This window comes from Nansenia antarctica (assembly GCF_963989245.1).
Source record: "Nansenia antarctica genome assembly, chromosome: 9".
Classification (NCBI taxonomy): Eukaryota; Metazoa; Chordata; class Actinopteri; order Argentiniformes; family Microstomatidae; genus Nansenia; species Nansenia antarctica.
Window position 1 is genome coordinate 30,068,568 of NC_137679.1, and position 12,308 is coordinate 30,080,875.

General features: G+C 45.1%; 3 protein-coding genes across 4 annotated transcripts in view; 2 read left to right on the forward strand and 1 right to left on the reverse strand.

Moving 5' to 3' along the window:
* Positions 1-6,905, forward strand: part of nnt2 (nicotinamide nucleotide transhydrogenase 2) — a gene marked incomplete at both ends in the record, with an annotated part of 16,429 nt that extends 9,524 nt beyond the window's left edge. Inside the window, 8 exons of the mRNA XM_080539424.1 lie at positions 397-630; positions 2,287-2,447; positions 2,546-2,725; positions 2,840-2,999; positions 4,662-4,743; positions 5,759-5,877; positions 6,445-6,560; positions 6,759-6,905. Coding sequence (XP_080395550.1) covers positions 397-630; positions 2,287-2,447; positions 2,546-2,725; positions 2,840-2,999; positions 4,662-4,743; positions 5,759-5,877; positions 6,445-6,560; positions 6,759-6,905 — 1,199 coding nt within the window. The remainder of the gene's footprint in view (positions 1-396; positions 631-2,286; positions 2,448-2,545; positions 2,726-2,839; positions 3,000-4,661; positions 4,744-5,758; positions 5,878-6,444; positions 6,561-6,758) is intronic.
* A 1,463-nt stretch (positions 6,906-8,368) lies between these two features.
* On the reverse strand, positions 8,369-10,879 carry dtwd1 (DTW domain containing 1). 2 transcript variants are annotated; one of them, XM_080538941.1, is made up of 5 exons: positions 10,768-10,879; positions 9,867-10,192; positions 9,342-9,488; positions 8,867-9,158; positions 8,369-8,715 (listed from the first exon to the last, which is right to left on the reverse strand). In XM_080538941.1, exons 2-5 carry the CDS (start codon positions 10,164-10,166, stop codon positions 8,486-8,488), a joined length of 969 nt encoding a protein of 322 aa, XP_080395067.1. In that variant the 5' UTR covers positions 10,167-10,192; positions 10,768-10,879; the 3' UTR covers positions 8,369-8,485. The 2 variants fall into 2 exon arrangements, with proteins under 2 accessions (XP_080395067.1, XP_080395068.1); XM_080538942.1 differs by lacking the exon at positions 10,768-10,879 and having other exon boundaries at positions 9,867-10,275.
* A 206-nt stretch (positions 10,880-11,085) lies between these two features.
* LOC308165524 (protein FAM227B-like) overlaps positions 11,086-12,308 on the forward strand; it is a gene marked incomplete at both ends in the record, with an annotated part of 29,643 nt that continues 28,420 nt past the window's right edge. Inside the window, 4 exons of the mRNA XM_080539675.1 lie at positions 11,086-11,157; positions 11,763-12,000; positions 12,103-12,146; positions 12,239-12,271. Of these exons, the coding sequence (XP_080395801.1) occupies positions 11,086-11,157; positions 11,763-12,000; positions 12,103-12,146; positions 12,239-12,271 (387 nt within the window). The remainder of the gene's footprint in view (positions 11,158-11,762; positions 12,001-12,102; positions 12,147-12,238; positions 12,272-12,308) is intronic.

The window sequence follows — 12,308 nt, forward strand, 5'->3', positions numbered from 1 at the left end:
GATGAACAATGTTATTAAGCCTGTAGCAGCTGGCAAACATCTGTTTACTGAGTCTGAGATTAGTAATTCTATCCTTCAGAGAAAAACTGGTTCTTATTATCTATATCTCTTTATCTGACAATACACTTGGGAGCTTGCCTCCGGACTATTTGGTTGCTTTAGAAGTAAATGCCCAATATGAATACATAGGTAATTTAATGCTGGTGTGACCAGATGTATAATGTATTCAGTATTCATGCTGCACTTGGGCATGGTGGATGACAATAGCTAGGGGAAATGGATGGGTTAGCGTTAGCCTAACTCAATGTTAAGCACCCAAACTGGGTGCTGTTATGTGATTTCTCACGTGTGTATGTTATCTGTTTTGTGTGTGTGTGTGTGTGTGTGTGTGTCCAGGTCTGACCATTGCTAAGCGTATAGAGATCTCAGACCTGCCTCAGCTGGTGGCAGCTTTCCACAGCCTGGTAGGGCTGGCGGCCGTGCTGACCTGCGTGGCAGAGTACATGATTGAATTCCCACACCTGGACACGCACCCGTCAGCCGGCATGGTCAAGACTGTGGCATACCTGGGCACCTACATCGGAGGGGTAACCTTCAGTGGCTCTCTGGTAGCCTACGGCAAGCTGCAAGGTACAGTGGCTGCATTGAAAATAAAGGATAGTGTTGCATGCATGCATGTAAATCCACAATTAGCTTTTCAGCATAATCCACATAATCAATCTCTTAGGTTGCTGATTAGGAGCCTCCTCTCCTGTCTTCGCCTCTCCGCTGGTGTCCCATCCCCTCCTCTCCTCTGGTGTCCCATCGCCTCCTCTCCTCTGGTGTCCCATCCCCTCCTCTCCTCTGGTGTCCCATCCCCTCCTCTCCTCTGGTGTCCCATCCCCTCCTCTCCTCTGGTGTCCCATCGCCTCCTCTCCTCTGGTGTCCCATCCCCTCCTCTCCTCTGGTGTCCCATCCCCTCCTCTCCTCTGGTGTCCCATCCCCTCCTCTCCTCTGGTGTCCCATCCCCTCCTCTCCTCTGGTGTCCCATCCCCTCCTCTCCTCTGGTGTCCCATCCCCTCCTCTCCTCTGGTGTCCCATCCCCTCCTCTCCTCTGGTGTCCCGTCCCATCCCCTCCTCTCCTCTGGTGTCCCATCCCCTCCTCTCCTCTGGTGTCCTATCCTCTCCTCTCCTCTGGTGTCCCATCCCCTCCTCTCCTCTGGTGTCCCATCCCCTCCTCTCCTCTGGTGTCCCATCCCCTCCTCTCCTCTGGTGTCCCATCCCCTCCTCTCCTCTGGTGTCCCATCCCCTCCTCTCCTCTGGTGTCCCATCCCCTCCTCTCCTCTGGTGTCCCATCCCCTCCTCTCCTCTGGTGTCCCATCCCCTCCTCTCCTCTGGTGTCCCATCCCCTCCTCTCCTCTGGTGTCCCATCCCCTCCTCTCCTCTGGTGTCCCATCCCCTCCTCTCCTCTGGTGTCCCATCCCCTCCTCTCCTCTGGTGTCCCATCCCCTCCTCTCCTCTGGTGTCCCATCCCCTCCTCTCCTCTGGTGTCCCATCCCCTCCTCTCCTCTGGTGTCCCATCCCCTCCTCTCCTCTGGTGTCCCATCCCCTCCTCTCCTCTGGTGTCCCATCCCCTCCTCTCCTCTGGTGTCCCATCCCCTCCTCTCCTCTGGTGTCCCATCCCCTCCTCTCCTCTGGTGTCCCATCCCCTCCTCTCCTCTGGTGTCCCATCCCCTCCTCTCCTCTGGTGTCCTATCCCCTCCTCTCCTCTGGTGTCCTATCCCCTCCTCTCCTCTGATCAGTGATAATCAGACAAAGGCTGTATGGCACACACAAGTTCCTGCCAGATTTGCTGTCTGTTATACAACCTGATTACCCCCCTCCTTGCAATCGACACACACACACACACACGCACACACTTACTTTCCTCTCTCTCATTTGTGGCGCAGGCTTTGCATGTCTTGTCAGATCCCTGTTTATTTTGGCATTTGGCATAATCATGACAATGTTCTGGTCTGATCAGTTCTTAATCCACTCTATCTGGATTTCCCACACATTATTTTCTCTTCGCCTTCTTAATTTGTTCCTCTCTTCTGTTTTATCCCTAATTTTTCCGTAATACTCATCCTCCTTTCTCAGTTCTGATTGGTTTGTTGCATTCCATTCTATTCACTCAATGTTTAGAGTTTCACATTCCGAATTCCTTGTTTGGTGCTCTTGGTTTGGTCAAACATTGTGTATGTATACCTCTTAAAGAGGCTTTGATCTGGTGTGTTGACTATGTTGTTGTTTATTTCCCTGTCCCAGGCGTTCTGAACTCCGCCCCCCTGCATTTGCCGGGACGCCACATGATTAATGCGGGTCTTATGGCGGCGTCGGTGGGCGGCATGATTCCCTTCATGCTCAGCTCCAGTTACACCACGGGCATGGGCTGTCTGGTCGGCGTGTCCGGACTCTCCACTGTCATGGTAAACAAACACACGATTCCATGACAAACACAAGGATTTGGCTTTGTTTTGACTAGCATTCCTGTGGCGTTGTTATGACAGACGTTGTGTGTGTGCAGGGTGTGACGTTAACTGCGGCCATCGGGGGCGCTGACATGCCAGTGGTCATCACAGTGTTAAACAGCTACTCCGGCTGGGCGCTGTGTGCAGAGGGATTCCTATTGGACAACAACCTCATGACCATTGTAGGAGCTCTGATTGGCTCCTCTGGTGCCATCCTCTCCTACATCATGTGTGTGGTAAGTGTGTATATATATATATACATACACACACACGCACAGCCCACTACCACCACCATCACCACCACTCTATCGTACAATAACCATCTCTGCCCCCTTCCCCCGCGTACCCAGGCGATGAACCGCTCCCTGCCCAATGTGATCCTGGGTGGGTATGGTACCACCTCCACGGCGGGGGGGAAGCCTATGGAGATTGTGGGCACCCACACAGAGGTCAACGTGGACCAGTCCATTGAGCTGATCAAAGAGGCCAACAGCATCATCATTACACCAGGTACAAGAGGGTCACACACACACACACACACACACACACACACACACACACACACACTCTCTCTCTCTCTAGAACCAGAGTTTTCCACCCCTAGAACACAGACCACAGACATGCAGGCCCTTAGCCATAGGAGGAACAGGAGAGGGAGGTTTGGGTTCAGATCAGAGAAACTCTGATGATGCACACCTGTGCTGTCAGACTCACTTACCGCTGGGCTGCAGTGAGTAGTCTATTCTGTACCCCAGATGCTCTCTGAGAGCTTGAGCCAATAAGACTGAACAGACTCTCATCTGATCAGAGCAGACATTATAAACAGTCTAAATGCAGCTGTTGTCTTGCCGAAACAAACATGGCAATGAGGTAGCGTTGTTTAATTTGGGTGGAGTAAAGAACCGTAAGTATATATTGGTAAACAATAGTGTGTGTGTGTATATACTGTATATGTGTATATACATACATACTGTATGTGTATATATACATACTGGATAGATAGGTGTGTGTGTATATATATGTATGTATACACACACACACACACACATATATATATATATATTATATAAACAAACATATATAATAAGACACATATAAAGTATACATGGACATGTTGATTAAACCCTAAGGTGTAACATCATTTTGAGATGACACTTCATACAGTGGTGGGGTCGGACAGGTAGTAAGCATGAGAGGGCGCTGTTTGATACGTTTTTAACCCTGCTTTATTGAGCCAGTCCTCGGCACCACAGACACACACACACACACACACACACACACACACACACACACACACACACACACACACACACACACACACACACAAGCACTGCCCCAGTCAGACTAAGACATGGATGTCCTGCCAACTGTGGACCAACACACTGCCAACTGCCAAATAGGGTGTCAGCTTTAGATGTTGTTTATCAGTAAAGCAGCAGAGTTGATGTGAAGAGAGCGAGAGAAAATGGGAGAGGGAGGGAGGTAAAGAGAGAGAGAGACACGCACACAGAGGGGAGAGAGAGAGTAAGAGTGTGCAGGAGAGAAGAGGAGGTTGCAGTATCGAGATGATTGACTGGCTGATTAATTAATCTCTATTTCCCTGAAATGTGAGGAGTCCAAGTAACAGTGACTCAGCAGCACTGAAGGACTTAATTCAAAGCAACGAGGCTTGTCTTTGTTTTCTTTGCTTTTGTTTTGAACATCAGAAAAGAAACAGCAGTCAGGTCAAACACACTGGTTTGATTATAGCCGTGAGGACAGAGAGACATAAAAGCAGACAACCCTAGACTGAGTCAGGCGTTACTATAGTAAAGCAGAAGAGACTGGTAGTGGTGAAACAGAAGGCCACAGTTGCCTGGGGGGATCAGGGGTCAAGGGCAGGGGGCTGAAACGCTCCACAGGGACTTGATTAAGGGTTTAATCCATTGCCCTTACAGCAGGCACCGCCGACCTTTCACCTCTACAGCTACCTGACCACTGGGTCACACAGGGGTTACACAGACACAGGAAAAAAGAAAGGGGGTTTCTTGCATACAATGTCTGCACACAGGCACACACACTGAGACAGGGGAGCCTGCCTTGTGTTAAGTGTAGAAGTGTATCAGTCATGTGCGCTCTGTGTGTTTGTGACAGTTGGGGTGAGTGTGTAACATTGTGTGTGTGTGTTGACAGGCTGGGGTCTGTGTGCAGCGAAGGCCCAGTATCCCATCGCAGACTTGGTGAAGATGCTGAAAGAACAGGGCAAGAGTGTCAGGTGGGTCGACTCCACCTGCTACACCCACACCATCATCTACTGTCCACCTACACCACCACCACCATCATCATCATCATCATCAACAGCCTGTTTTACCTGTTAAACACCCACGCCCAACCTCTATACTCTCAATCAGTGATGTCGTTAGGCCTGGGCATCCAGGGCTCGAGCTCTGAATGTTTTCTGAATAGCCCCGGATCTCCGGATCATGGGGGAAAACCAAAAATCATTTGATGAAAACAAAAAAAAGTCGGCATCTACCGCATCACCATCGATTTAGCACATCGCCGTGGATTTAGCACAAGCTACCGCCCGTCAATCAAAAACTCTGCTACCAACCCCCGTCCCCCCGTCTATGAAACGTGGGCTGGGCTAATCCCCGGATGTTTGAAGATCGTAACGATGCCTCTGCCGTCGATCATCATTAACCACCACTGTCTGCTGTTTATTTGAGTTGAGCACCAAGAGTCCCCACGTAACAGAATGAGATAACGACATCTTCTTGTTAGCTTTTGAAAATAACAGATCTGGACAAATTCCCTTCTTTCCATTTTTTAATTTTTTTTTTTTAACATTGTCTCTGTTTCCTGGTCCTGAATACTGGCAGGTTCTGTCTAGTTTTGTTAAGACAAAGACAAAACACATCTGGGCCTGATATCTTAAAGTGGGAAACATCTTTATTATCTAAATAAAGTGCAAAGCTGTAAAGCACTCTCAAGAGCTTTCCTAGACAGTATTTATAGACAGAGACGACTAGAGGGTTTTAGGCCTGTCGGCCTGAAGAGGTTCACTTATCTTTAAAGGTTAAATACACGTTTAGTCTACACCATTAAGATAAATGGTATGTTCTGGACTGATGAGGAGGGCTGGTCGATCGTCTTCACCCTCTTTGCCATCATGCACACATCTGGATGATGAGGTGCAGGATGGTCAATGAAGAAAGAAAAAAGGCATATAGGTGCAATGCTCCAAAATCTGTTTGTTGATCAGATTGTGTGTGTGTGTGTGTTGGCAGGTTCGGTATCCACCCCGTGGCAGGCCGTATGCCAGGCCAGTTGAACGTACTCCTGGCTGAGGCTGGCGTTCCCTATGATGTGGTCCTGGAGATGGACGAGATCAATGATGACTTCAAAGGTATATAAGTGCAGACAGATTCACATTAATTAATTGATTTTTATTAAAGCCCTTTAAGTTAAGATCCAGGTATCAGTTTACGTAGTACCTCTCTGCTGGTCCATATATGGTGATCAGTCCAGAGAGGGTGGTGGTGGTGCTACTCACAACTAATAAATAGTGTGTGTCATGTAATAAATACACCTCCTTTCATCTTAGTGTTGAGCGAGTTAATGTGTATTACCTAATGGTGTTTAGACATGCCATGTATCATTTACATTTTTACGTTTTTGGCATTTAGCAGACGCCTTTATCTAAAGTGACTTATAACAACTACATTTGTCTAAGTAAGTGAATCATCTATAGAACAGTCATAAAAAGTAATCTCGGGCCATTGGCCATTGGCAATCAGTACCATGGCAACAGGCTGTTTTCATAACGACCAGCCATTCACTTGGAAACACATGGTTCTGTTTGACAGAGGGTGATAAGTGCGGAGCAGGGAAACGCAATAATGCTGGATTGCTTTCTGACTGGGCTGGTTTTTCCCTATTTATAAAACTTGGAATTTGTACGTTTGACATGCAGACACGGACTTGACACTGGTGATCGGTGCCAACGACACAGTGAACTCTGCAGCTCAGGAGGACCCTAACTCCATCATCGCTGGCATGCCTGTCCTGGAGGTCTGGAAGTCTAAGCAGGTGGGCTTTCTAGTCTGAAGGTCACACACCTGTGACAAATAAAACATCACCTCCATCTCAGACAATGTGTGCTTTACATCACACACGTGTTCTCACATCTCTCTAAGCCATATGACAACTTGATATCTAGTATTACATTGCCTCCATGCTTTGTTTGTAATGATTACCATGACCCTGTACCATGTGCCTTCTCCTCAGGTGATTGTGATGAAGAGGACTCTAGGTGTGGGTTATGCTGCTGTGGACAACCCCATCTTCTATAAACCCAACACATCCATGCTGCTGGGAGATGCCAAGAAGACATGTGACAACCTACAGGCCAAGATCAGAGAGGCCTACTATTAGATACAAATCCACTCCCCATTGGCTTTCCCTCAACATGTATTTAGTCCTCTTTAATTCAGATGTAGATCAAGGTTGTTCATTGTAGGATACACTTTTTTCACTTTATGGCTTGATGAAGATTTCTTGTGCCCTCAGTTTATGTGACGGTGACGATAATGAGATGTGTTAACGGTGTCCAATATCGCTTTAAATGTAATTTTATTGTAAATAAAATATGTTTAAATGTGATTAGTCAGAACTCATTCTTAGTGCATTCACTTGGTTATGAATTCATATGTAGAATTGGAAAACCATGTAACACTGTAGGAACAGAACTGTGACACAGTGACATCTAGGCTATGTTCACACTGCAGTGAAATGTGACCCAAATCAATTTTTTTGCCGACACACGACTCAGGTCTGATTTATGCATGACCGTGGGAACAGCGCAAGTCACATGAAATCTGACTTTTTTAAATCCGACCTGGGTCCCGTTCAGAGGTGGTATTACATGGGATACATATCTGATATTTAGCAACGCGCAAAATTGTCAAGTTGCGTTTAATGCGACTTTTACGTCACTCTAGCAGGGTTGCCAGATGGGATTGATTTACAGCCTAACCAGTCTATAACCGATAAATCCAGTAGCCCATTCGGCGGTAACCCGCCCCATCTGGCAACCCTGCACTCTAAACGCTCTTGCTCATATCTTGCTGCACAAAAACTTGAAAATGAATCCGGTTGTAACGTTATCATGTTATCCTATATATTATATATCATAAATCTAGATATACTTGCAGACAGTATAGAGAGTAGACCTGTATCCTACAAAGACACTTAGATTTAGATTTAGTAATCTACAAATTAATTAGACCCCTATACTTTCTTTTATTTATTTTTTTGTTTCTTTTTATTTTACTACTCGATCTTTTCAGTTTGTAAAGCGTCTTTGAGTGTCTAGAAAAACACTATACAAGTCCAATGTATTATTATTATTGTAAACAGTGCACACTGTCCTTCTGCACATGCAGGTCTATTCAGGGCTGTGGAATGTTCACACAGGAGTCAATGTAGGCCTAGGTCAAATATAGGTCACATTTTAAAAGTCATTTTAAAAGTCAAAAAAATCGGAATTGAGCATCAAGACCTGCAGTGTGAACGTAGCCCTTGAGGAGCTCACACCAAGTACAACACAGTCAAAATAAATATCTTTGTTCTGTTACAGTGGATCAAATGTGTCTCAGGTGCCCTAAATAATAAATATTCTGTCAAGGATTTTCCAGTTGACTCAAAAAGACTTATAAGCAAACATATATTCTCTTCACATATGACCATTTTATACAGAACAGAAAACAATGAAAGCAGGTCAGGTGTCTCAATACATAAGCTCAGTGTTACACAATGGATTTGGATCAATAGGGAAGGTGATCTCACTGTCATAATCCCTCAGAAAGAGTTCTGATACACTGTCCAGAATAGGCCTGTGCATCTGCAGTATTACTCTCTTAGTCAGTCTAAGAGCTAACATTGTTTCTTGATCTCAGTCTGTTGGCACTTGGCACTCGTGTTATAGGTCTGCACTGTTCTTCTTCTCTCCTTGCTCAGAGCTTCCCTGCCGAGGTCTTGGCCTTGTTGATGAGTGAGTGCAGATAGGAGTAGAAGAAGAGCAGGTTGTCGTACTCTCCGCTGTACTCCCGGTACAGACACTGCTGGTGGTAGTCCTTTAGGAAGTAGTAGATGGCCTCGATGGTGGCCAGGTACGTGTCGGGGGAGCCCTTCTGGTGTCGCCAGAAACAGGTCTTCCTTGTCTTCAGTTCCACCTGTTGCAAGGCTGCAGAGAGTGGGAGAACATCACATCATGAATCAACGTACACAAAAAAATACAACCTATGCACAGTGAGGGTAAGTACCTCCGTTGCAAAGTACAGGGCTCTGAGTTCTTTGAAGTATTTAGCTATGTAAACACAATCTGTCACAGTTACCCTGGAGTCTTTCATCTGTGACAATCCTGTTGGTCTGGTTCCACGTGCTGTCAATAAAGACCACCCTCAGGAGGGGGCCAGCCCCTAACTCTGGGCACTCTGCCTGCTGTGAGGCCCCTAACCTCGGACCATTGGCTGCATCGTGTGTGGCCCCCTCCTCTTCCCCTTTCAGCCTCTTTGGGCTGGGCTCCTCAGGGGAGCAGCCAGCTGGCCCGCTGTCAGCCATGTTGCGTAAACCCTGCGTCATCTCCTCCATGGTGACTGATCCTGGTCCAGGGAACACCAATACCACCTGAGGAAAGCGCAAAGCACAATGATACACTGTGAAAGAGGTTAATATGGTAATATCCATTCCAAATCCACAGATACTCATCGATGGCAGAACTAGATAATATCAAATGAATGAATCAAATGTTTATTTGTGATCAGCACGCAGGATATTTCATCATATCAAGTCAAGGAAAAGCAAACTAACCTGGTGCGTTTCACCTTCGAGGTATTCAGGTATGCAGGGGTAAGTGTATATGGTGACGTCATCCGGAGCGATCAGCTTGGCGTGGATAGCAGTGCTTTTGCCATCCGTCTCCTGGGGGTGCTTGATAATGTCTATTTTCAGAGGGAGCTGAACACACAAGAGATAGAGGAACATTACAGACAGATCATATAGCAGGCAACTCAAATGGAGTTGGTATGGTAAATTGCACTTATATCGCGCCTTGTTCCAAAGCGCTTTACAATGGCTTCTCATTCACTCATTCACACACACATTCACACACCAACGGCGGCAAGGCGCCGGCCCGCTCATTGGGAGCAATTTGGATTTCAGTGTCTATATATGAACACAACACACTGTGTCATTAGTCTAACTACACCAAAGGCTCTTGGATAGCTCTTCCCATGTGAGGGGGAGCAGTGGAGCACTCACTTAACTATTCCTGATACCCCCCATGGCTGATGTGTTGTGTTTAAGACTAATCAAGAGAATACAACTTGCACTGACCTTGATCGAGGGGATTTCCTGCGGGTTGACACCTTCTAACGAGCAGCATGTGTAGCAGAAGAACATCCTTGATCCCCCACATTGAGAGCACTTCACCCTGCCTTTCTTCTGCGCTCTCTCCAGCACCGCGTGTGATGCCAGCTTCAGACCTTGAAGAGGTCGCTCAGCAGACTCAAGTCTGGCAGATGTCTCGCTCGAGGCTGTTTTGGGACTGTCAGGGCAGTCGAGACACTGGGTTTGGTCCAGATGCTTGTCATGTTTTGATGATTTGGATACATCTATGCTGACAAGGCTGGACATCCTGAGGTGGATGGCTAGCTAGCTTGCTAATAATAAACAGACAAAAACATAATAACTTTAGTTAGCTAGCTATCTGCATAGGGGGACAACATCACCGAATGTCATACAGTTAGTTAGGTCGCCAACGTAGAGATGCACTGTGGTAGTGTCTACACCTCACTGCAACCTGCACAGCATTTTTTGCACCACCTGACTACTACTTAAATGTTGAATGTTGATTACATTAATAATGTTGATATGCATTCTGCTACTTTATTTTATTATTGTTGAGTTGTATTCTGCGGCTATTGCTACTATTGACGCTATCGCTGCTATTGTTGAAATGGACTTGTTTTTATATCTTGCTTATTTTATTATTGATTTTGTATTCTGTTGCAATGCGCAATGTCGCGTGATCCTGAACCCAATAATTTACTCTATGTATCCGTACATTGATGTAATAAAAGCAGTTCTGATTCTGTGGCTAGAAACATTTCTGTCTGAGATGAGAAGCAACATGGTGGTGCTAGCAGACATCATTAGGTGCTAGTGAGTTAGCTAGTTTGCTAACGTTATTTAAAGACTCATCTCACATGTATTCATAAAGCAAACATTACAGTACCTTTCTAAAACGTGACTTGATACAGTTGAAACAGACTCTCGTCCAGAGCAGCTTTAAATATCCTATCACTGGATCACCAACTCAGCTGCAAGCAAGCAAGCATGGTTGTTCCTGCGCCGGATGTGTTTACACACATAACCGGAAGAGCAGATTGATTGCCAACTGTTACCTAGCAACCGACTACATCTTTTCCAGCAGCACAGATTATCCAAATCAGGGAGCAGGCAGGGACAAACACTGTGGAGGGACAGACACAGATTCTACAAGTAGCAGGCAGGGACAAACACTGCGGAGGGACAGACACAAAACTATCAAAACATGGCTAACGAAATAGAAGACGATGATGAACTCATTAACACGTTTGAGAAATTTGTTCGGCATGAAAGACTGGTAAGACATGTAGGAAGACTCATTTGGTAAAACAATCTGGGAGCTGTCAGAGCTGTTCAGACTGTTGTAGCAGGCCTTTTTGATGCAGACGCATCTTTATCGATTGGTCTAGCGTTGCTCCTTGACTTTGATTGCTGGTTTTATTTTCTATTGCATTTTATGCGAGTTATTATTATATAACGAATAGCCTACATTTATAATTTGTAAATGTAATCAATTGTTATTATTATTATTATTATTATTATTATTATTAGAAAGTAAAACTAAATATATACTTATTTTATTTTATTTAACCTTTATTTAACCAGGAAAAGTCTCACTGAGATTAAAAATCTATTTTTCAAGAGTGTCCTGGCCCAGACAGGCAGCAACACAATTAACAGTGTTGCAGACATAAAAAAAAACTAACAACAACAACAACAAACTATTTGCAATGAAAATAGAGAATACATTACAGGATCCTATACAAAATATTTGTCAGTATTCATCACAAGTCATCAACATCAGGGATGAAACAGGCGCAATATAAATCAGTCAAAACATCCTACAACATACTACTCTATTCTACTATATCTATTTTAAATATATTCCAAACTTTCTTGCAGACTGACTGGCCTGCAACCTTTGAGGAAGATCTAAAGGTATCGTCACAGTTTATTAGTTACACCTCATCAAGACAGATATTTGACTATTTCAAACAGAGGGTGCCCTTCCCAGTGGACATTCCCATTTCATTTTCCAAAAGCATCGAAGAGCTTTGGTCTAAAATAAAACAACATGAATCCACAATGTCTCAAGCACAATCCAAAGAGACAGATTCAACATTGGTCGACGAAAATAAGTGTAAGTATAGGCTACCTGAAATAGAGATAGCTCTTGATCTTTTGACATAATGGCTATATGTACATGTATGTATGGCTAATCCAGGCTATTTCCATGTTTCAGATAATGCATATGTGGAAAATGCACATAGAAAAATGAAAGAACAGGTAGGCATATTGATTTATTTCTCTCTCAATTAATGTGAATTATAGATCTAGTCTTTAGTTGTGATAATTGTAAATCTTTGTATAATTTGCAGAGTGAGACAGTGTCACGGAGCCTGGATATCAAGGTAACACTCACCCACACAACCCACACACACACGCACG